We start from the raw sequence: 25,338 nt of genomic DNA, 5'->3' as shown, positions 1-25,338 counted from the left end.
AACCGTTTCACCATAAAGATTTAATTTATAATACATTTTGATCGAATTAGTAATGAAACAAAAGCGCTTTGTGTATTGCACTTTCGTGCAGCTGTTGCGAGAAGGCTGAATTTGTTAGAAGTATTGAGGGAAAAAGAAAGCTCCGAGCTGATAGATATCTTTGCTTGCAACTTGCGCTCAACATTATTTTTATAGCCGTTGTGGGACTCTTCGCTCCCAATTAGACCTACAGATCCCAATGACTGCTAAGACCCACACCGCCAGGAAGTTTGATCATGAAAAGTTACCTATGGGCGCCGGAATTTTTATTAAATTATCGTATTTGTGATAACGAACATAGAATTGAGCACCGCGGTAAGCCGAAACGATGTTTTACGGAATATATTTTACTAAACTTTGAGAAGTGGGCAAGGCTAAGCTCGTTTGTATTAAGCGGAACTACTACTCTGTTTTCAAAGTCGTTGCGACGATGAACGGGTTAGCTTTCCTTGCGTTGCAGTAGTTTCGCATGCGAAACTCTTGAGATGAGGGACGGAGTATTCCTTACTTCATGAACTTTAGAGCAGCAGAGGTCATAAGGAGCGCCCGCCAAAGAGCCTGGCGGGATACACTGAGGCTCATTTAGGGACTGCGAAATGTCTGGTAGAGAGTGCGCGGAAGCGTAACTAAGCTATCGAATTCATCACCATAGCAAACCGGTGTCGTGCTACTCCGTAACCTTCGTCTTCAGAACATATATGCTTCGCTTTGCCCACAGTTCACGGCTGTCCATGTTTTTTTTAATCTTTTTTTTTGTGTGATGGCGAGAATCACAGCAACCGCGGGAAGCCAATCATGTCGCCGAGTACCGCGGCAAGGACACGTACTGAGCTGTAGGTGTTCCAAGCCTTCGGCGTTACTGCAAGTCGCCACGCAAGAACGGCCAGTGCCAAGTACCAGAACCAGCGCACGGCGTCGAGCCTGGGAAAAAAAGTAGAATTGCATGCACATTGTTCGTATGTAAGCTTCAAATTTCTGCCCTGACCTGTCATATGTTACTTCCGCACCTATCCTTTTCAAGGGTGTGTAGCTGACTGCGTTGTTTCGACACTATTAATAAAGCCTAACTTTTCCCGTGACAGAAATGGAGCGTGTCGTCACGCTTCAACTCCGCAAGCTGATGGCCCGCTGCCAGCAGTTTTCCTTTGCGTAATATTGTCCCTCTTACGGTAAGCACATTGGCGCACTGTGTGTTATGCTTCCTCAACTGTGTTATGCTGAAGTCCCTATAGGTAAGCTTTCTCAGCGCACGCACGCACGCACACACGCGCACGCACACAAAGGCTACGAGGAACATTAAAGCAGGAAAATTTAAGGAATCGAAAAGCGCCAGACCGTGTGTGTGTCTTTTCCCTATTTCCGTCCATATGTCACGTAAGATTTAATGTATCGCTACCCCACGCCTGCCTATAGATATGAACAAGGCCTAGCTTACTTTTTAATGGGGCTAATGCCACATAATACTAAAGCTCTAGATTTCCCAGCGCATGATGAACAATCGTCACGCGCACTGCAGCTCCTCTGCAAGGTCAAAGAAAATTCAGTTAGTGGCTTATATTAGCAAGCCTTGCTCGTACCTTTTGGTATGTGGTATTAGCAAAGGAAGGTCCAAATGCTAAAGCCGACAAAGAAATTCTTAACGCCCGTTGTAGGCACTCCGCCATTCTGACAATTCAAGAAATACTTAAAAACAATTCTATAAGGAAAATGGACAGCAGCCGATGGGTAAAAAGATTACCTTCTGGATTTCTAGCAAGAAATACGGCCTATATTATTGGCCCACCTGGCTTGGGTCTTTCATTCGAAAGTAAATATGTAACAGTAGACCAAACTGATTGTCGCTTTCAAACGTTCCCACGCCGTTACGGCTGATCAGTCCGTTATTGTGTTATGGCACTTCTGCGTAAATCTTTGCTCCCGTTACTGTTGAAAGCTTATTCGAAAAACCCCTTCCATGTACTGCTGGGTTTTACCGGGAATTCCTTACCTGGGTCTGTTCGCTCATGCCCATCGCAAAGATTTCTATCTGCCATCCAAGATGTATGGTCTTAGCACATCACCTTCATCGTTTTATCTTATTTTGCGGTGCATAATTTTCCTTTGTTAACCCACTCCTGATATAGCGCTTATTGCGCTGCAGTATGTGTAAATAAATAAATAAATAAATAAATAAATAAATAAATAAATCTACAAAAGAATAAAAATAATAAAAGGAGGGCGACAATGTAGCATACCATTCTGTCATGCTTATTTAAAAGAAATATGTTGTGCGTCTCTTCGATTGGCATATAGACAGACATGCAAAGTAAAAGATATAAGGTAGAAATTATTTTGTTGAGCATTCACACCTTCTGGCACACTTCTTTTAAGGAAGCCTTTGGTATGACTCTCCTTTTTCCTTCCCACGACACATCGGTCTCGACGCACCACATAGCCAGCCGCGAGCACCAAGTGAACGCCTAAGAATCCGCACGTCGGTCCCGATCCATGGTCGGGCAACCCGCAGCCTAGGCCTCTTTATTTCTTAGCACGTTTCCTTGTTGATTGCTTTACAGAGGTAGGTATCGCATAGGCACCTTCCCTTTACAGCGAAACTGTATAGCTCTATCTCCCAATGGGTCTGTCGTCCCCGCAGGTAAACACTCGGGAAGCGCATGCCGCCTGCGCCGATGGGTTCCTTGCAGAACCAGCAGATGGCGCTCGCTTCCGCGCATCCTGGGTGAGGAGCGAGGAGATTATGATGAATCAACATTTATTGGGCCCGAAATAAATCGGTGGTGCACGCAGGCACCAGACGGGGTGGTTCCCTAGTTACGGGACCCGTATGTTCCCAGCAGCTCCTGGCCCCTGTCCGTCAGTGCGAGCTGAATCGGTAACGCGTGGCTGGATAACAAGGTCTCCCATCGCTCAAGGGGTTGGGGATTGGGGGTGTTGGTGGGAAGGGGAGGAGGGGGGGTCTTTAGTTTTGTGCACTCTGCCAAGACGTGCGGCAGGGTGCCCTTTCCTCTTTAACAAAAAGGACAAAGCATATCGTGTTTCGCAGGGTACATGCGTTTCATCAGTACGGGATGCGCAAGCGATCCCGCCTGCGCTCGACGCCGGATCGTCTGTTGTTGCCTGGTGAGTTTGGGGTGTGGTTCAGGCAGTCTGCACCTTTCCTCTCGGTACATCCGGGTAATGTCCCGAAAGCTGGTAACCGGGTGCGGTAGCTCTTCCACCTCGTGCTCGGCCCAGATTGACATTTCTCGGGCATGGTAGTCGGCGATGGTGTTACCTGCTACCTGCGAGTGAGCCGGAACCCACACGATCTCTGTGGCTCTTCCCGGAGGCTTGCGCTTGGATAGAATGTCTCGGGCCGCGGAGGAGATTACCCTCCTGCAGAAGCTTCCGTAGGCTGTCTTTGAGTCGGTGACTACGGTGTCCACGCTCCGCTGTGCGAGTGCGAGGGCCACGGCCGCTTGTTGATATTAACAGGGGACTGAGGCAGGGGTGCCCTTTATCCTCACTGCAGTTTATGATGTACATATTGAGGATGGAGAGGGCGCTAGAGGGAAATAATATCAAGTTTAATCTCTCATGCAGACAGGTGGGTACAGTAGTAGAGCAGCAGCTTCCAGGTTTATTTTATGCGGACGACATTGTGTTGCAAGCTAACAAGCAAAGTGATTTGCGACGTCTGGCTAATATCTGTGGACAGGAAGGCAAGAATTTAGGTCTGAAATTTAGTGTTAGAAAATCAGGTGTTATGATATTCAATGAAAACAGTGAACACACAGTTGTAATACAGGGCCAGGAAATACCTCGGGTGGGAGTAGATAAATACCTTGGTATATGCATAAACGAAGGCAATAGATATATGGAAACACAGGAAAAATTAATAACAGTAAAGGGGAAGAGAAAGACAGCCATAATGAAGCACAGAACGCTATGGGGATACAGTAGGTGCGAGGTGCTCCGGGGTATGTGGAAAGGTGTTATGTTTCCAGGACTTACTTTTGGAAATACGGTTGTTTGCTTTAAATCAAGGGTACAATAAGGATTCGATGGGAATCAGGTCAGTGGGACGCCTCGCATTGGGCGCTCACGGGAAGACGAGAAATGAAGCTGTGCAGGGTGATATGGGCTGAACAAGTCTTGAAGTGAGGGAAGCTCACAGTAAAATTGATTATGAAAAACGACTGCGGAATATGGAAGAATGTAAACGGGCTCGGAGAGTGTTTAGGTATTTGTTCGGAAAAAAACATTTATTCACAGTGGAGGATACGAACTAGGAAGCTTAGCAGCAAGTATGCAGCCTGTAGGGTGAGCAATACAGCAACAAAGAAGGTCAAGCGGAAAGTCAGAGAGGCTGAAATAATCTCATGGGTGGCGGCAATGAAAAAAAAAAGAAAAACCCTGCCATGAGTAACTACTTAAGAGGAAAAAACGAATTCAGGAAAGAAACAATTTATGATAACTCAAAGGGAAGCTCATTACTTTTCGAAGTGAGATCAGGTGCCTTAGAACACGCACCTACAAGCGGGATATAAGAGGGAAGAAGAAGCATGTGCCTGCTGCGGTAAAGCTATGAAAACGATAGAGCATGTTTGATTAGAATGTGAGGATATCTGCCCAGCGGTCTATTTAGGCACCACTTGACTCCTTGAAGCCCTTGGATGCAGCGAGAGCAGGGGGAAAGTAAACATTTCCACAATAGAGATTAATAAGAGGCGACTGGTGGAAGTAGGGAAATGACAAAACACGGAGACGTACAAAAACAAAGTTCAAAATAGAATGTCAGAAATTTTGTTTATGTTAATTCATCGTGCGCTTTTTTTTTCGTTTTCTCTTTTTTCTTATTTAACCTAGGTAGGACATTAATCACTATAATAGCAAGAGCTTGGTGGCGCAACCCACCACCCAGTTCCACAGCGGACGCTCATAACATCCATCCATACATCTATCCATCCGCGGCAGCGGCGACGCCGGCTGTGCGGAAAAAAAAAACAACAACAATAACAAAAGAACCAGACAGCTCGCCTTCGCGCATAGCGTTCGCAGCAAGCGTTTCCCGGTTAAGGTACTGCAGTTGTCGGGAAGCGGCAACTGTAGCATACGAAGCAGAGAGTGACGTAGCTACGCTTTTATATGTAAAAGAAGAACTCACCCAGCAACTTATTTGTATTGTGGCAGTGCTATGGGAAGGTCACGTGTAGTGAGGACTCCTAAAGAGCAGCGCGCATACGAGGCGCGGCGAAAGTGCGGTTAAGTGCATATCTCTTTTCTCTCGTGCACTGTTTGTAGGCGCACGAAGTATTAGTGTAAGCCAAGTCGTAGGTCGCCTTAGGCTAATAGTCAAGTAAATGCATGTGAATGCCCCCATGTGGATAATTTCAAGCTAGGTCAGACTGGGTAATCGTTCTAATTGTCGTTTACAGCGTCGCTGTCATACCACCTCCAGTGCATGGATTGCAGACCAATTTCTTTTCTTTTTTGTCTGCTTATGCGTCACTGCGACTAGAATTGCGCAATGGGGAATTATGATGATGATGAGCTGTGACCATTACCTTTGTAGCGGGCAGGCGAACGGTTACCCTGCTCTGAATAGATAAATGAACGCAATAAAAGTAAATAAAAACTAAATGCGCGTACATAGCGTGCACTGTCACGTCACCTGTCTATTGTCCACAGTACGGTCTATCGGCGCACGAGCGTCCAACACTCCGCGAGGCGTCGTTTAGTCACTCCCACTGTCACTGCCAGGCCCGCGGTGGCCTCTCCATCTGCACGAAAACCTAGCGCTGTCGGGAGCGCTGCCTCCTCCTGCGGGGGTGTTTGCAGATTTGTACGTCACCTGTCCATGTTGTCTACGTCCTCAGCTACCTTGCCGCATGCCCTACACATTGTTCATTCGACAGTGGTGTCGAAGCGCCCGCGCCTCGAACATGCTGCCACCCACGCCATTGTCGTATATTGGCTCTGGAAAGATGCCCGTTTTCCAGGCTTTGTATTGCTGCAGCGTTGAATTTGACTCCAGCGTTAGGCGCCATGCTTCCATCTCCTTTTGGCGCACCCGTTCGTCCACCGCTCTGGCCCACTTTTGGGCACTGTCCTCTCGCATGGGGTCGCCGAAAAAAGCTGAATTTCCGGCGTAGGTATTGAAGCCGCTTCATCCAGTGTGTGCAGACGCAGTTCGTACTAATGTAATCAAACACTTTACGTGAGAGGCGTTCTCTAGCCATCAGCCGGCGTCTTCTTGCTACGCTATTGTTACGCTATTAAAAATGTCAAGAGCCATCTGTCGACTTGCAGTAAAGCTCCATCCGCCATGTTGCCGAAAGCACAGTAAAACGAAACTGCCCATTCGACAGCAGAGGCACACATAACTGCTGCTTTGACCGCTTCCCTAGTTGGTGTTTTTCTGTTGTTATTCGCTGCTATATTTGAAGCACCAGGGTTTGTGGCAACGCCAGGAAAAAGCGGCCAATGCGAACGACGTTTTCCATCCAGTCTGCATCGCGTCTATTTGTTTGAAGCCACGTCTATGAACGTCCTCTCAGACAGTTAACTCCTGAAACAATTAACTTCCGGAACAAATTGACTCCCGACCCTCGACTTGCCAATTGCGTTTGTCCTCCGTCTTCACGGGACATACGTGCGCGAATTGACTCGCACAGTTTCAGCTCACACTCCTTGAAGCCAGAATACAACACGAACAAGCTACCACAGCACACATTAGTGCGTGCACAGAGCTGTGTAAACTTCGACTAACCTCACTAGTATCAGAGCTTCGTTTTTTTCAGTTGAGAACGCGTTTACTTGCGGGCGCAACGAATCTGCAGGGTTGTAAAGCAACGCAAGGTTATCTAAGAGAGTTCAGTCGCAAGTTCCAGAACGCATAAGCAATTGTTTAGGATACTTAGCTAAGGTGTTGAAGTACTTGTCACCGCGAAAAGAGGCTCGGCAAAGGTTTCGGTTTCAAAGCAGTACGCCTCTTGAGAATGCCGCCTGAGCGGATATACAAATGTGCAAAAACTACTGGGCTTGGCTTCGTTGATTCGCGGGCCGCCGTGAAGTTCGCTCCTCATGAATTGGTGGACAATGAAGGCGAGTTTTGCATTTCTAGAGTCCTGAATAGCTGCACGGTGACAATCGCGGAGACACATCGGAGCGCATGAGATACAGGCGCTTCGCAACTGAGACTCGGGCAAGATGGCGGACGCGGCCAGTACTGCCACATCAGTATGCATTTTCAAAACCGCATTCACTCCAAAAAAATTTTTTTCGCATGATATTTGCCACTGTATCACGCGCTAGAAATCGCTTTGCAACTTAGGCTGCCGGTTACGATTTCATTGTTCGCTGAAAAATGAGTTCTTACCGCCCAAAGTGCTTTCGTGCAGTTGGAAATTCTGCATCGCCGGTCTTGAAGATGAACTTGCGGATTCCTTGTATGTACTGATCCCAGTAATGGCACCACTCCAACTTCCGAACGTCAATGTTGAACAACTGCAGCGACAGCAGGTTTTATATGACTTACAGAATACCTACGCGCCATTATTTTATTTTTATTTGCACTAGAAAGTGCTCATATACGTACAATACCATGCACGGCAGGTGGCACTGACATATCTACGACTGTCAGACTTATCACGAAGCATCTCACGTGTAAATCTCCCGGCTTCATTGTCACTTGGCTCTGCGGTCATGAAACACACACACACACACACACACACACACACACACACACACACACACACACACACACACACACGCACACGCACACGCACACGCACACACACACACACACATGCAATGCAACCGTTCCCTGCAGACCACATATGATTACTAGCAAACATTCTCTATCAAACCAAGCATGCTTCGCCTATAGTTGCTGCTGATTTTTTAATATCTACATTGTTCCCTCGTTTAACTTTCTTTTTTTTTTTCTATTGCTGTAATATTGCGATTGCGGGCTCTTAAGCAGCCAAACTTTCCATTCTGTCACAGTTAACAAGAAACAACAAACAACAATACGTGCAACAGAGAATTTTCGCCATCAGTGCATAATCATGTGCAATAAACAGCGGATTACTGAAGTTAAAAACGGGGCTATGTGCGATCATAGCTAAGAAAGTATAACAGCCTCAACAGCACTGCGCGGGTAAAGGGGTGTGGGGAGAAAAAGATGAAGGAAGAGGAAAGGAGAAGGTGGGAGGGGCCAACCCTCGTGTGCTCGGGTACGTGGCGTCGCAACACACCAAACGCCTGCTGACGCAGACGCCCCTGCGGTGGACACAGACTCTTCCTCGATTGCTTTTCGTATGTCGCTCGCTGTGTTCATCACCGACTGTGTTCTTCTTTTTCTTTTTATTACATGTAGAAGCAAGGCAGTACCAACCACTGCCCGCCATCGTGATGATTGTGTTTTTGAGCTAAAGCTATGCGGAACGGCCAACACACCTGCTTGTCCGTAGGAGAGAGGTCGTTGATCAGCCCCACGACGTTGTTTGATCGAAACAGCCAGCTGTTTGTGGTGTGGAACTGCAGGGATTTCATGGCGTTTATGGCCTTGGCACAACGAACAGCAAAACTAGATAGAGAATCAGCAAAAGGGGAAATGCATTGTAGTTATTTATTCAAGCGCTTTTCTTGAATACGGAGGTTTTGTTACCAGCCACGTTTAATTTTTTTTTAATGTCCGATAACCTCCACTGGCATGCACAAACGCGCACAAACACTTTGTTTTTCTTTCGTTTGGAGGCCGGAAAGACGTTCAAATGACTCTTTGTTTCCGCTAAGAACTTTGTTCCCTTTAAAACGATAATTTTCTATATATACCAGTATTGGTGCATGGCCACTCTGAAACTTTATTACTTAAATTTTTATTGCGTATTGGCAAATTGGAAAATTACGTTCCTGCTTTGATGTTGCCCTCATTAATCCTCCAAATTAGATACTGCTTGATGAATGCACAGTCAGCCAAAACATGAAAAGTAAGCAGCGTGGTGTACGTTAATTCGCAAGCACGTACAAGTGTAACCATACCTTGGTATGTTAAGAAATCAAGGGATCAACACGTGAATTCTGCTGATCAATACGTGGTCTTTGGAAGTTGTAACACAGCCCGAAGCACTCCAATAATTGTATCGATGATACATAGTAGGGATATCGGCTCACTGGGTATTTATTTGGCAGAGTTTCACTTATGACCCATCGTTCCCAAAGTGAATCAAGCTGCGTTCGCAAAATGGGACGGGTTGCTAATTCACTTGATAGATGATCATGACGTAGCTGAGGTGCTACTGATCGCGCTGCTAGAATCTCGTGTGTGGCCTTATATAGTCGGCCTGAGGTACGTCATCTTCGCCCGCCGATTGAATAAGTGAACTGTCCCGTCGTACAAATCCAGCTTTAACAGCTTTGATTTTAGGCGGGAGTACTCACAGACGAAACAGTTTACAGACTTACGCATTAAATGCAGGCATTTGTATAAGCAGGTTAGGCGCTTTAAAAGACTGCAGAACCAACCTGGGTTGCCGTCCAGTCATCCGCAAGGCCACGTCTCCTAGGAACGCAGGCACCAAACAAAGGCCGTACAGAGTGAGACGATGCAAGGCTGCGCTGCTGGTCACCATGAAGCTGGGGAAGCCACAGCTGCTCGACAGAGGGTTACGCATCATCGTTCTCCGTAATTCCTTGATTACCTCGCCCCACGTATGTGGTTGTAATGCACCGCTAGTACAGTTGTACACTCTCAGGTATGTTGGCCTGCGAAACGAAGAAAAAGAAAAGTTTATGCAGGAGCACTTAAGAAAATGTTCAGTTCAAGTGTGAGTCTATCATGAGTTCGAGTGGATCCAAATTAAATAGGAAACACAAAATATGCTGCAATAGGTTTAATGCTGACATACATCACGGGACGTAAACAAAGTGAACAATGTGAGCAGTAATACTACCGTGGTCTCACTTGTAATACTGCTGTAGTCGCGCCACGGGCACCCGCTGTTTACGTGTAGAATTTGGACCCACGTACAAGTCGCTTTCCCTAAGAATTTGGTCATATTTTATGTAATGAGTAGCACATGTGTATGAACATAACGGTGACATGGTCAACCACGGCCTCCGAGTTTTGCACGCGCTGGCAGATATTGCTCCAGCCGTTTCATTCGCCTGGAGAAAACATTAGTTTCAGCAGTGGGCGTGGCCTGCTGCTTCGTCGCACCGCGGTGCTCGCACACGATGGATTTTCATGCGTCCAAGAGGCCTTCACGCGCTCCGGCACTGTTGATGCGTCTCGAATGAGGCAAGAAAAACAGGATTTTTTCACTGGCTGCTATACTATTTCTTACTGATTAGGAAATGACGGCTGAAGGTTGTGGGGATCTCACCCGTCCTCGTGGGTCAAACGAACGACAACACAGTAGCGCAGACAATCACAAGAGCATTTATTGCACCTTTCATGCACTGATGCCTGCTACCTGAGTTGCTATCCACAAAACATGCCGATGGGCGCACGACAAATGGAGGAAGTCTGACTCACTGGATAGCGAGCGAGTATGTTCGCCCCATACTGGAAAACCAACGCCTGGTCGTTCGCGCGTACGGTCACGCGAACGCTGGCGCCTTCGAACGATCGTGTTCGTCCAGTCAGGTGTAAGTCTCGCGAGACGGTCTCGCAGAAGCATGGATGGGCGCACGCGCTGAACGTCCCCGCCCCTTGTGGACCCCGAACCCAAGAGGAAGAGACTACTCCCTGTCGCACCCGACCAACTCTGCCGTGGATGGATGGATGTTATCAGCGTCCCCTTTGAAACGAGGCGGTGGATTGCACCACCAAGCTCTTGCTACTATACTGCCTAATGTCATACCTAGGCTAAAAAAGCAAAAAAAAAACCACTACGAACTCCCACAACCAAATTTTCTGACCCCCTTATTGCGAACTTTGCTTTTGTAAGTCTGCGTTTTTTGTCGTTTCGCTACTTTTCTTCCACCAATCTTCCGATTGCCTCTCTCTATTACAGGCATATTTACCGTTTCACTGCTTTCGCTGAACCCAGGGCTTCAAGGAGGCCAGTGGTGCCTAAATCGACCGCTGGGCAGACGTCTTCACATTCTAATAAAACATGCTCCATCGTTTCCCTAGCTTTACCGCAGCAAGCACATGCTTCTTCTTCCTTTTTATATCTCACTTTATAGGTGCGTGTTCTAAGGCATTTTGATCTCGCTACGAAAAGTTATGAGCTACCCTTTGAGTTATCATAAATGGTTTCTCTCCTGATTTCGTTTTTTCCTCTTAAGTAGTTACTCATGTCAGGTTTCTTTTCCATTGGCTGCAGACCCCAAGTGTGATACGCAAATTTCTAGAGCACCTTGAGAAACCTCAAGAGAACGAGAACATAGCTTTATTTTTTTATGCGTCAAATGAGCAAGAGCTGGCAGCCTGCCGAGGAGTGTAATGGGGTTGGGTGGAGAGGAGGCGTTAGGGCCGGAATGATTTTCCAGTGACCTTCAATCCAAAAAGCGCCCTTTGATTATAATGCGTGTTCGAAGAGGTCACCATCTGCTGCAATACACATTTGGCATCTCAGGTACATTTTCCGAGGCGTTTTTGATCATTGCATCATGGATGGAGTTGCAGACCTGTCTTTTAGGTGCTCTGATGTTGTGGTTGGCGTCCGGTATACTTGGGCCTTTACGTGGCCCCAAAGAAAGAAACAGAGGGGAGTTAAATCTGGCGACCGTGCCGGCCAATGAATGGGCCCGTGTCGTCCAAACCACTGCTGCGGGAGTACTTGATGCAGCCCTTTGCAAGCTTTGCTGCTGCCGTGCGGGGGAGCACCATCATGCTGATACCAAATATCCTTGATCCTAGCCAATAGAACTTCGCAAAGAAAATCCTCAAGTGTCCCATGAAGGATGCCGTTGACGTATCTTTCGCCTGTAAGCGTGTTATAAAAAAAACACGGGTCCAATGATAGTGCACCACACCACACATTAACCGACCCCTGATATTGGTGATGCGTCTTCAAAACCCAGTGATGGTTTTCATTGCTCCAATATTGAGCGTTGTGGATGTTCACTTGGCCATTACGTGAGAAGGTAGCTTCATCGGTCCACAGTATATTATTGACAAAGCCTGGGTCCTCTTCCGTCTTTATTATAATCCAGTTTGCAAAGTCCTTTGGATTTTGAAAATCGCGGGGCTCCAACATCTGCTGCAACTGCACGTGGTACGGATGAAGTTGCCTCTTCTTAAGTGCTCTCCACGCTGAAGATTTTGACACTTCAGCTTCAGCACCCACACTACAAACACTTGCATGTGCGCCTGAAGAAAACTTTGACAGAGTATCTGTCTCCTCGTCCTCGCCCAGAATTCAAGATTTATGTCGTTTCTTCGTGAAAGTCCTAGTCTGCCTCAGCGCTTCATATGCAAGCACAATCGTCATTGAGCTCGGACGCGTACCTGGATGCCACCGTTGAAATAGCTCAACTGCGCGCCTTCTATGTCCACTTGACGCACCTAGAGCCAAAACCGCATACGCTCTTTCCTCATTGGAGTAAGCCATATCTGCTGCTCAACGTTGGTCACAGCCAAATAGCGTTGCTGTGGAGAACACGCAGGGATACGGGTGCCTGAGGAGCACTGTATGTATTTCAGTTCGCTGAGATTGGTTCAAACGAGGTACGTACATAAGGTATGATCTACATCCGGGAAACTGGAACAGACTGCGGGCGCACTCTCTGATGGACTGACGCACCAGTCACGGTGCACAAGTGTGAAGCCATACGCGGCCACCCGATAATGCGACTACGAAGTGATGCGCACGTACAGGGTGCGAGATCAAAAAAGAACGTCTGGTAGACAGTAAGTGACAGAAGGAGAGCAGACGGGGCCAGTGCGAAAAGAGTCATTGTCTAAAGAAGACATGCGTAATCTTCCTTGCATATAGCGAAGGTTTTTTTTTTTTTGCCATTACGTTTGTCCCCGTGCAATTTATTCGCTGCTATTCGAGCCCTAAGGTTTAAAGTTGTAACAACAGCGTTCCATTCGAAAACTGCTACAAGGTCTTGTGTACAAAGGCAAGATTGTAGCAGCCGTCATCAGCTTCCGTCGTTCCCACGTGCTTCGCCCTTTCCTTCTTTCGAGCAGAATCAAAATGCTGCTTTCGTCTTTTCTTTGTCGTGGCCTTAGACGCTTTATCGCTTCGGCAACGCTCGGCCAGCAGCATGCATTTGCACCGTCATGCTATATGAGCCGCATGCCCAGATACCTACACCAGAAATGACTCCCTGTTGCGGGCCAGTCTCGATGCAGCAGACCTTGTTCATCCATCGCACGCTTGAGAGCAGCCCAATAACTGTGCGCCAGCACCCCGTCATACTTGGGGTCTGCAGCCAATACTTAAATAGTTGATTAATTGAGCATAACTAATCTGTTAGTTCAGGGGAAAATAAAAAAAATTGCCTGAGTAACTCTAGGCCAGTGTCAACATTATGCATTCGGTTCAACTCGAGATTGGAGTGCCTTTTATTTTTAAAACAGTGGCTCAAGTTACGTGGGACAGCCTATATATATATATATATATATATATTGCTGGCGATATTGCTCGCGCCGAATGGGACGACGGGATCAACAAGAACCTAGCTAAATTCACAGCGCGAAGTATTGGGACACAAGCTAAGGCACAAGAAAATAGATGACACGGCGCTATTTCGGAAGGTTAGAGATTATGTCTTATGTCCTATGTCATCAAGCGTCATAAAACGGCATAAAAGCAAAATAAGTAGTTCAGTAGTTCGCGCTCGGAATTTAGCCATGCTTCCATACCAACTCGCCCATTTTTCAATTTCGAGCAAAACCTGTCCACCCACGATCTCGGAGGCTGTTGTGTAGCACAAGAAACCACGAGCAGTATGGCATAAAATCAATTTTCAGAACGCATTCCTCCGGGCTAACGGCGTGCCTTTTCTTTGGCTCTGCAGCTTGAACTCTGACTACATATAACCTATCGCGCAAAGGTCATCTGCCTGATTGTATGATCGCGAGACAGTAGCCTCCGAGATTGCATCACGCGTCTTTCGAGCCACGTAATCTAGTGCTATCTCGGAGGCCTCGGCCAGACAATGAAGTCAAGATGCTAAACAGCTTGCTCTTTAACACCAAACCAGTCACTGAGGCAACAAATATAAGCGGCTTACACTCTTGATGCGCAAAGGTTTAGTGTAGCCCTTACCTAGTCGTGGCGATCTGCCAGCCAACGCATATTAGCGTATCGGCTACAACGTCAACCGGAATGAGGTCTGCGACGCAGTTTTTTCCCAGTAATACTGATGGTAGCAAACCAAAACCTAGCTGAAAATGAAAGAAAAGGAGTGAGTAACCGCACGGCGCAAAACTGGTTCCAGAACATGCTTCGTGTTTACGCGCAGCATCACAAATTTGGACGTGATGAAGCATTTAAGTCGTACTTACCGACACGATGACATCGGTGCAGCTGTTCCGATAGTCTGTCCACCCCTTTGAAAAAGAGCGATGAACGAAGCGAGTGGTTATGCTACTTCAGCGGAATATATGTGGTGCTTCCTTTGAAATATAGCATAGGGAATGTGCTATAATTACTATTTGCTGTTAGAGCTGCCAAACACGCAATTTGTCCCTATAATAGCAGCTTGGGCGTGTTGGTTTTCCATACTGGTGTTAACAGCGCAAAACGTATACGGGACACCAGATGGCGGTGTCGCCTTCTAGTCTCTTGTCCCGTCTTACATTTGCACTGTTAACACCAGGACGTCATTTGTGACAATTTGGTTAAAGCATCCCGGTCGTCCGGCATACCAAGATCCTTGACCACTTGTGTAAAAAAAAAAAAAAACATTTCTGGACGTGCTGGCGTCTCACCGGGAAGGGATCTTTCCACGATGCAGTGACAATGGAGGGGCGGACTATAGCAAGAGGCAGCTGTCCGCGCTCATCCAGCAGTAGTGATTCAGTTACAGCACTTGTCAGAGTGAAATTATTTGGCTGCCCAAATAAAGATTTCTCAACAAGCTTAGTTGTCTTCTCGTCGGCACACCTGCATAAAGAGTTATACGCTCCAATGAGCCGTTTTATTTTAAGGAACTGGTGGCATCCTTAACAAATAAGAAACATTTGTAATTGAAATGGAATTGAAATTGAAATGGAGCTATCTATAATAGAACGGGTAATAAAGAACAATAATATACAGACAATTACCAAATGACGCAGTGATCGTGGTCATTGGACCTTTTCTTCTCTAGATAAATAAAAGTGAAGCTGCAACCATAATTGATACTTCTACATTGATACTTCTACGACCTAGAAATATTTTGCCAGCTAATTAATTGAACAATGAGATCTGAAACTTTAACGAGTAGTTACAGCTGTTCTTGGGCTTTTTCCTGTTTGCGACAGGGGCCATGTTCTCGCTGTATACCTTTAGGGGATAACACTTTAATGCGTGATGATTGGCTAAGCCATTGACACCAAGCATAAACCTCGCGCCAGTGAGACGGCGCCCTGGAAATAACGCCGCACAAAACTAGAAGTATCCCTTGCAGTTATCGACCGAGAACACGTGACGAGGGAGAGGAAATTTAAATACATTGCTGGGTGTGCTGTCTTTTATCATATTCCACTTTCTACGACTCACTTCCAACGCACGTGACAGTAGTTAAGGGTATAGTATCTGCAATCCAAGAAACTAAATGTGCTGCAATATGTGCGCTTTTTTGAGTAACTATAGGAATAATTATCTGAATCAGAAGAGAGGTCTGTTCCCAAGGGCAACAATTTGGTTAGTCACACTACGAGATAGAAACTATGGCCAGATTACTTACTGAGCTGCTTCGATAACTTCGTTTGCTTCTACTGGTGTTTGGTAGACCATCTCGTGAACATCCCTCTTGCCCCAGTTGCTATAGGCTGTTGACACATGAACAAGTGCCTACGAACGAGTGAGTAAAGAATTCATGCATATGTAGGGAGTACAGAAGAGCACCGATGATACTTGAAATGAATTCAGGTTCATTTTAATGGGCAGGTCTGGAGATAAATACGAGAAAGATATTCGCCAAAGATAATACAGAACGCCAAGTTATGATTAGATGTTTTCGTCCTCAGGAACTAAGGGAGGTTGTGGCCCATTGAGAGACGTCCTTAGGAATTGATGTCCTTAAAATGTCTCTGCGAAGAGAACCCACGTTGTGTTCTGTTATCTTGCAGTACTAAGCTCAGCGGCTGGAGAAAAAAAAAAAGTGCGTTCAGAAAAACTTCCTATGCACGTTAGACAGTGTGAATGAATTGTTTGTCTTTAGTTTCTGAGCAACAAAGATGTAAATTACTGAATCTCAAAGCATTTTACTTAGAACATTCTTTTATTGGGAGCATTACCAACAACCGCAACCACACTGCCACCAACTAGCAATCTTATGGTGCTATCTTCGTATCACCTTTTTTTCTTTCGGTACCCATCTTGGTTCTAGTAATAATTTTACGTGCGGTGTAATAGCACAAAAAATTTAACTGGGACTATGCATTGCATTTTGATGAAAATTTGGGCAAGTTGCCATATCCAAAGCTCTCTAATATACAAATGTCTGTAAACAATTTGGAGTAACTCACGCAGAGGCTTCGCATTTGTTTACAGATGTCCACCGTACGCCGTGTTCCCAAAACATTCAGCTGGACCGCCTGTCTGAAATATATAAAACAGATGTTCTAGATGCTCTATACCAGTCGTGATGCTGTAATCAAAACCCTTCGTAGAATACACATTAGATATGTATAGTCACTTAAGTCTCATGCAACTTTAACTTATAGCAGGTACAGATGTATTCACGTCATGAGGCATGACACCCAAAATGCTTCATTTGTAACTATGTTTAACTGAAAAGCTTAGTTTGAATCAGCAAAAGCAGATAAGCTTCATTCACTTCCACAACGCTTCTCCCCCCATGTTTAAATTCAAGAAAAATTCAAGGAAGCCGCAAGCTCCAAATGTATATTGCTGCTCCAGGGTGCCTGTATTACTTATTTACACAAATTATTCCTTACACGAAATTATCTACAATCGTATAACAGAATATTGGTACTGAGTGGAAGCTCTGTGTTGCAGGGCACATAGCTCTCTTTACTCACTTGAACGTTTCATTGGGTTTGGCTGTGGCTGCCAAGTGGAAGACGACCGACACTTCATCCACTAGGGTGTGCAGACTAGTTTCACTTAATCCCAGGTCTGGCTGAGTCAGATCACCAGCAACTGCCTTTACTTTACCGAGAGCATCGGGTACTTCTAGTCTGATTCGCTGAAATACCTAGACAAATAAAAAAAGGCGAGTGAAATGTATACGTGTCCATGCGATCGATGACAAAGTATTATTGTACTTGTACTACGGGCCTGCTTCTGGCATTGAAAAACGAGGGTGGACACACGCCAGAGCAACTTTGTTACCGCGTCGAACATAGTTTCAATGTATCTATTTCTATGTGTTCATAGTTTCCTAACGTAATTTTATAGTCACAGTTACGAATATTGTGCGTCAAACCTCTGCATGTGGACCGCAAGATTATGCTATAGACCAGCGAAATGTCCGATTCAACCTTTACCTAATTTTAGTTTAAAATGGACACTAGAGTCTTAACACACGTAACGTACTTACTAAACTTTAGAGATGTGCGTGAAGCTGGTCTAAGGACGTACACGTGTGTAATCTTCCAATTACATTCTAATATGTAAACACGTTATCTAATACTGCTGCTATGATGCATGTAGTTGCCACAAGTGAATTGTGCAGAGCCGTAACCACATGCGCGCAATTTTCGAGCGACGGCGACAATCGACAGTTTTGGCCATCGCGGAAAGCGTCACCATGGCTTGTCGCGTTGCCGCGGTTTCTGGTCAGCCAGAAAACTTCGCTTGTGGCCGGCGGGTCCACGCTTCGATCTGATTTAGCGCTTGCTACTTGCTCTCCGACGTGACAGCAAAAGACAACGGTAAAATCAGCCTTCGTTTGGTGTCATGTCGCGATTAGTACAGCGATCTTGCGATATTTCGTCGTTATTCTTTTAGAGGAGATGTTTGCTTTGATGCTGCGGGCCCAAGAGGCCAGCGAAAACCGCCCACGTGTTTTGATTTGTACCTACCAGATGGATCCACAACATTTAGCGCTGGGGACATAAAACGTTTCTTTTTTTTTCCTTGTGATGACGGCGTATTCAAACTATACATATAGAGTGATCAGATTACAACGTTTGCTTTGTGGTGCGTTTGCATTTCTTACGGCCGTACCATTGTACTTGATCAGAAAACAATAGAAACGTCTTCGCGATATTGCGTTCATGTGGTTGCACCACACCATTACACGACAGCGCGACAGGGTCCTCCCGTCGATTGTCGCTCCCTCCATCCCTCCCTCCCTCCCTCCCTCCCTCACTCACTCACTCACTCACTCACTCACTCACTCACTCACTCACTCACTCACTCACTCACTCACTCACTCACTCACTCACTCACTCTTTTTTTTATCTTACGTGTCTCATCGGGCTCATGGCCGCGGTGTATTCAGATTCAGCCTGTAGCTTCACATTTTCTCGTTCTGTAGACGTTAGCTGTACTAAGTGAAGAGTAGATTGCTAAAGACACCTTTGCTCTTATTTTAAACATAAACAGTTGGCATTCGAAACTTACTTCAGAACGGAGCATAGCTTCCAGCCTCGCGTCTGGTTCCACGCCGTGCTTGCTGCGTATCAAAAGGTAGATCCGCTTAACAGGGCAAGATCGCAGCAATTTCTCGAGCAGAACCTGAAACATAGGAGCACTTGTAAGTCACTGTCGCAGAGCGACACTTGAGTCAGAAAACAGCCCTTCCATAGATTTAAATGTCTGGAAATGTCAGAAAAATTAAATTGTTTCGCATTTTGTGTACCTCTGAGGGCGCTCAGATTGGCAGCAACTTTCATGACACTCCGCGTAAGACTCCGTAACATTTCTCTTACACAAAAACTATGACTGATGATTTGTAAAGAGATCATAAGGTTGTAAACTAAACAGGCAACACTAATTGTGAACATGAAGAATTATACATAACTTTGTTGATAATTTAATTACCATAAGTCATAATTTGACCTATATTGCACTGATGAACGTATTGACCTAATTTAGGACTTGAGCAATCCACAATATTTTTAATCAGCCCTACCACTGCAAAATATATCGACCATATCATCATAATCATCATCATCATCATCATAATCATATGCTTCTTCTTCTTCTTCTTTAGCCTGGCTACGCCCACTGCAGGGCAAAGGCCTCTCGCATACTTCTCCAACTACCCCAGTCATGTTCTAATTGCGGCCATGTTGTCCCTGCAAACTTCTTAATCTCATCCGCCCACCTAACTTTCTGCCGTCCCCTGCTACGCTTCCCTTGGATTCCAGTCCGTAACCCTTAATGACCGTCGGTTATCTTCCCCCCTCATTACATGCCCTGCCCATGCCCATTTCTTTTTCTTGATTTTAACTAAGATGTCATTAACTCGCCGTTTGTTCCCTCACCCAATCTGCTCATGTAGCATATAGCTGTACCTATATAGCATGGCCATATAGCTATACCTTATATTTGTATTTACCATGCATAGACAGCAGTCGCACGCACACTCGAAGGAGCACAACAACTGGTGCTGTTCTCCCGTTTCTTTCCTTCTTTTCGTCCCTCTATTTCCGCAGGGTAGCCAACTGGACGTGCGTCTGGCTAACTTCCCTGGCTTTCTTTACCTCTCTCTCTATCTCTCTGTTTGACACCAGACCAAGCTTCTTGCCGCGGCAGCAACGTCGATTCAAGCCCGTCAGCGCTAAGTGCTCTTCATTGTGCAAATGTATGTGTGGTCGCGGTATCGAATCCTGGCCACAGCGGCCGCATTTCGACGGGGGTAAAATGCGAAAAGACCTGTGTATTAAGATTTAGGCGCACGTTAAAGAATCCAAGGTGGTCTAGATTTCCGGAGTACGCCACTACGGCGTGCCTCATAACCACATCGTGGTCTTGGCATGTAAAACCGCATAATTTAATTTTACTTTCTTTTAATGCGTGTGTGTTTCTGCAAATTCGTTTAACAATCAAATATTGTGAAAATGCGGCTGACGAAAGTTTTCAACCTTTCAAATGTTGTCAAGCAAATAAATAAATAAACAAATAAATAAATAACAAAAAAATAATCGACAAACACTAGTTAGTTCACTTAGTCATAAAATTGAAAGCTCAGTTGCTATGTGCAAGTTCTTCGACACTTTAACGAACTCGTTGAGTTTCCTTTTAGCTGATGGATCGATATTTGCTTCGGTACTTTGTGGCAGATTGCGCAAGCGCTGCAACATTCCCGCCCTGTGCGTCACGCCAACTTAACATTTGTGAACACACCAAAGCTATAAACTTGCAGCCCTTTGAATGCGCCAGAGTGGTCCGCATTTGACAGCAGACCTTTTAGGACAACACAGTGTTTAAAGAAGCATGAACCTCACCTGGATTTTGATCATCGCTAGCTTCAACGGCGCAACACGAAAGGTTGCAGTCGGAATTGATTTCTCTCGTGAGACGAATGCCGGATAATCGGCGTTCCCTCGTTGTGTATCAAGGATTTTTTTTTCAACTATAAATTTCAGGCTCCAAAGATATTATCTGGTTATGAGGAACGCTGCGTGGCGGTGAAGGCGGCATTCTGCATTAATATTAGCCACTTAGGGATGTCTACGCGATAGCATTTGTACTCCGCTTTCGCAGTTTGTGTTAGCAACAATAGGTAGTCATAATCTGCAATGGCAAGAATTCAAAATGCTTGCAATCAGAACCTCACTGAAATAATAACAATAATAATAATAATAATAATAAACCCAATCAATAGACTGGAAGATCTGAGACCTCTAGCATAGATATCGGATTACCGATGTCCTGTATCCAAGAATTATTACATCGATTTGAATTCAGTTTGAATTGCAAAACAATCTCATCTATACCAAGCCTTATTTTGGCAATGACCTCATGGTACTTTTTGACAAAGCCAACTTCGCAGACAATATCAAGATATATATATATATATATATATATATATATATATATATATAAACGTAAGATACTGCAGCTATGAGTGCAACACACCCTTTCACTAGTATGAAAGCAGGCGCACCTTTCCGATAAAACTGGTTGCTCCTGTGATAAATACCACTTGATCTTGGTAAAAGTGGGCAATCTGCGATATCCCATTGTCTCCGGTTGTCCCCTGCGGCTCCAGGATGTGTTGAGGGCGGCTTTCCCTTCCCACCATGTCTCTTTGACGTCCGCAGTCTGCTGCAGATGAGAAACAAGTCGTTTGAATGTGTAAGGAACTATATAGATAGACTGTCGATTCTCGCGCAGAGTCAGATTATTTATTTGCGCAGTGATCTGCCGGGCATCATCTATCTAACAACATCGAATGGGCTTTAGTCTGCTTGCGCCCGCTGGGAACTTGTTTTCTACTCGCGCACTTTTCAATAGTACTTCGCATATACTCTTTTTCGCTGCTCGGTCGACAACCAAAGAAGAAAGAAAAGAAGCACGAAAACCCTACAAATTTTTCAAAAAACACTTGTCATTCTTTTCTTTCTTGATTTCCTGCTGGTCATTAGACTTTCTGATGGAACTCACCCATATTTTCAGGCGTTCACCGTGCTCCCTACTCAGTCAACGTCGCCGCACTCCACGCGCACGAATCCTTGCAAAAACTGTAACATTTACGACATCCGCTTCGTCGGGATCAGCAAGCTCGCAGCTGTTGGCAAACATCGTCGAAACCGGCCTGCAAAGTCAGCTGCCTACCCAGTCACCGAGGCACCACCAAGCGGTCGCAAGCGACCGACCGCTCCCTTGCTTGACTGCTCGCTTTCTTGCTTAACATGTTTACTTTGCTAACCTTGCATTGCGCGCACTGTGGCGAGATAGTCTGGATTGCATCACGCTTACTTATCAATACCGTGCCGCGTCGAGAAAAACTCTGAAGCTGGCGCCGAGACATTCAGACAAGGGATACGAAAGCGGTACTGCACGTACTCAAATCGACTTACCATTATTCCCATACCTTATCTGACTCATCGCAGGATGAACGTCGTAGTCAATGGTGAGGCCTATCAGGGACCACCTTCAGTAGCGACGGGCCATTGTTTGGGCTGTTAGTATGTTACTGTGCAGCATTACATTTACACAAAAGCCGAAAACACCGTGCGTAGCGATCGCCGTGAAAGCGAGCGAGAAGGAGAGAGAGAAAGAGAGAGAGAGAGAGAGAGAAAAAGCTAATTTGTTTCGAGCGCATGCTGTGGTCGCGTTGAGCAGATTTCGCTGTGTTCGTCCTCTGATAGGCTGACGGCAGCTCCGGCTTCAACGGTGCTGCGTCAGTGTGACAAAGCTGCGTAGGTGAATCGGCTGCCCGAAGGCCGCCAATACGGTGGAAGCTAATCCAGCCACAAAGCAACAGTTGCCTCATTGCTTGCAGCTAGCAATACACGTGTCTCTCTCTCTCTCTCCACTTTTTCCAGAGTATGGGGACCAGAGTTGAACGCCCCGTCACGCTGAAGGCAGCATAAAAAAAAAAAAAAAAAAACACTGACTCGTTAACTCTTCCCTGCGAAAGTGGATGTCCAGTGAAGCGGTTCAAAACCACCGCTACAACTGCTCAGGCGGGTGTACAATGCTTTATTGCTTTACAGTAATGGTAGTAATTTTTACAGAACAGGTATTCGGCTTTAACTCAGGAAGAGGACCTTAGTGTCGAAGCAATGGACGACAATCTTGTGGTCATCAATAATGAGTGTGCAATAGAAGTCGGTGGTAACTCCGTTAGACTGGTTGCCAGTAAGCTATCGCAGGAGACGAAAGATCTGATCAAGAAACGCCAATGCATGAAAGCATCTAACCCTACAGCTAGAACAGAACTGGCAGAACTTTCCAAGTTAATCAACAAGCGTAAGACAGCTGACATAAGGAAGTATAATATGGATAGAATTGAACATGCTCTCAGGAACGGATGAAGCCTAAAAGCAGTGACGAAGAAACTAGGAATTGGCAAGAATGAGATGTATGCGTTAAGAGACAAAGCCGGCAATATCATTACTAATATGGATGAGATAGTTCAAGTGGCTAAGGAGTTCTATAGAGATTTATACAGTACCAGTGGCACCCACGACGATAATGGAAGAGAGAATAGTCTAGATGAATTCGAAATCCCACAGGTAACGCCGGAAGAAAGGAAAGCCTTGGGAGCTATGCAAAGGGGGAAGGCAGCTGGGGAGGATCAGGTAACAGCAGATTTGTTGAAGGATGGTGGGCCGATTGTTCTAGAGAAACTGGCCACCCTGTATACGCAATGCCTCATGACTTCGAACGTACCGGAATCTTGGAAAAACGCTAACATAATCCTAATCCATAAGAAAGGGGACGCCAAAGACTTGAAAAATTATAGACCGATCAGCTTACTGTCCGTTGCCTACAAAGTATTTACTAAGGTAATTGCAAATAGAATCAGGAACACCTTACACTTCCGTCAACCAAAGGACCAGGCAGGATTCCGTAAAGGCTACTCAACAATAGACCATATTCACACTATCAATCAGGTGATAGAAAAATGTGCGGAATATAACCAACCTTTATATAAAGCTTTCATTGATTACGAAAAAGCGTTTGATTCAGTCGAAACCTCAGCAGTCATGGAGGCATTGCGGAATCAGGGTGTAGACGAGCCGTATGTAAAAATACTGAAAGATATCTATAGCGGCTCCACAGCCACCGTAGTCCTCCATAAAGAAAGCGACGAAATCCCAATAAAGAAAGGCGTCAGGCAGGGAGATACGATCTCTCCAATGCTATTCACAGCGTGTTTACAGGGGGTATTCAGAGACCTGGTTTGGGAAGAATTGGGGATAAGAGTTAATGGAGAATACTTTAGTAACTTGCGATTCGCTGATGATATTGCCTTGCTTAGTAACTCAGGGGACCAACTGCTATGCATGGTCACTGACCTGGAGCGGCAAAGCCGAAGGGTGGGTCTAAAAATTATTCTGCAGAAAACTAAAGTAATTTTTAACAGTCTCGAAAGAGAACAGCAGTTTACGATAGGTAGTGAGGCACTGGAAGTGGTAAGGGAATACATCTACTTAGGACAGGTAGTGACTGCGGATCCGGATCATGAGAATGAAATAATCAGAAGAATAAGAATGGGCTGGGGTGCGTTTGGCAGGCATTCTCAGATCATGAACAGCAGGTTGCCATTATCCCTCAAGAGAAAAGTTTATAACAGCTGTGTCTTACCAGTACTCACGTACTGGGCAGAAACCTGGGGGCTTACGAAAAGGGTTCTACTTAAATTGAGGACGACGCAACGAGCAATAGAAAGAAGAATGATAGGTGTAACGTTAAGGGATAAGAAAAGAGCAGATTGGGTGAGGGAACAAACGCGAGTTAATGATATCTTAGTTGAAATCAAGAAAAGGAAATGGGCATGGGCAGGACACGTAATGAGGAGGGAAGATAACCGATGGTCATTAAGAGTTACGGAATGAATTCCAAGGGAAGGGAAGCGTAGCAGAGGGCGGCAGAAAGTTAGGTGGGCGGATGAGATTAAGAAGTTTGCAGGGACAACATGGCCACAATTAGTACATGACCGGGGTAGTTGGAGAAGTATGGGAGAGGCCGTTGCCCTGCAGTGGGCGTAACCAGGCTGATGATGATGATGATGATGAATGGTAGTAATGAGAGTAATGGTTGTATAGGGTAGCACGCCGCAGCTGGTCGCACGCCACAACTATGCGTTGCCTACCAACAAAGGTGCTGCAGCAACAATGCAATCAGTTGCTGGGCTGGTTCTTTTATATATCTAAGGCTGGTGACGTCTCTGCGCACGTCATCCTTGCGCAGCAGTAATCTTTGCCAGGAAACGTATGCGAGGAGCGCTATGTGCTTCGCATTTTTATCAGGAGCTCCTTAGCATCAATTATGTGGTTTAGATGCTTGTTTTTTGCTTGTTCTTTATTGAATCGAATGCTGTGCTCGATATTGTAGGCCTGATACCAAAGAATCTATGCAATTTTCGCTTCAATCGCTGACGTTTTCTTGTTTTTTTTTTAGTTGCTGAAGATACTTTTTTCCGTGAGGACGCGCTGCCGAAAATCCCGATCAACTGGGGGCTAACAGCTTCGCTGTAAAAGTGCATCGTAGATGCCGCACTTGGGGCAACGATGTCCAAGCGCGGCAGCGTGGCGTTTACCTCCCATTTCTT

The 25,338-nt window shown here is 45.7% G+C and overlaps 1 protein-coding gene across 1 annotated transcript; it reads right to left on the bottom strand.

Moving 5' to 3' along the window:
• On the bottom strand, positions 1-21,804 carry LOC126536452 (fatty acyl-CoA reductase 1-like). Its single transcript, XM_072287626.1, has 12 exons — positions 21,720-21,804; positions 21,220-21,380; positions 18,729-18,842; positions 17,180-17,355; positions 16,664-16,736; positions 14,921-15,142; positions 14,495-14,539; positions 14,256-14,374; positions 9,550-9,789; positions 8,482-8,611; positions 7,400-7,527; positions 1-960 (listed from the first exon to the last, which is right to left on the bottom strand). The coding sequence occupies exons 1-12, from the start codon at positions 21,721-21,723 to the stop codon at positions 810-812; spliced, it is 1,563 nt and encodes a 520-aa protein (XP_072143727.1). The 5' UTR covers positions 21,724-21,804; the 3' UTR covers positions 1-809.
• Positions 21,805-25,338: the final 3,534 nt, after the last annotated feature.

The sequence above is a fragment of the Dermacentor andersoni genome, chromosome 4, assembly GCF_023375885.2.
Source record: "Dermacentor andersoni chromosome 4, qqDerAnde1_hic_scaffold, whole genome shotgun sequence".
NCBI classification, from domain to species: domain Eukaryota; kingdom Metazoa; phylum Arthropoda; class Arachnida; order Ixodida; family Ixodidae; genus Dermacentor; species Dermacentor andersoni.
Note: the sequence above shows the minus strand (reverse complement) of the source record. Positions and strands in the feature narration are given on the sequence as shown.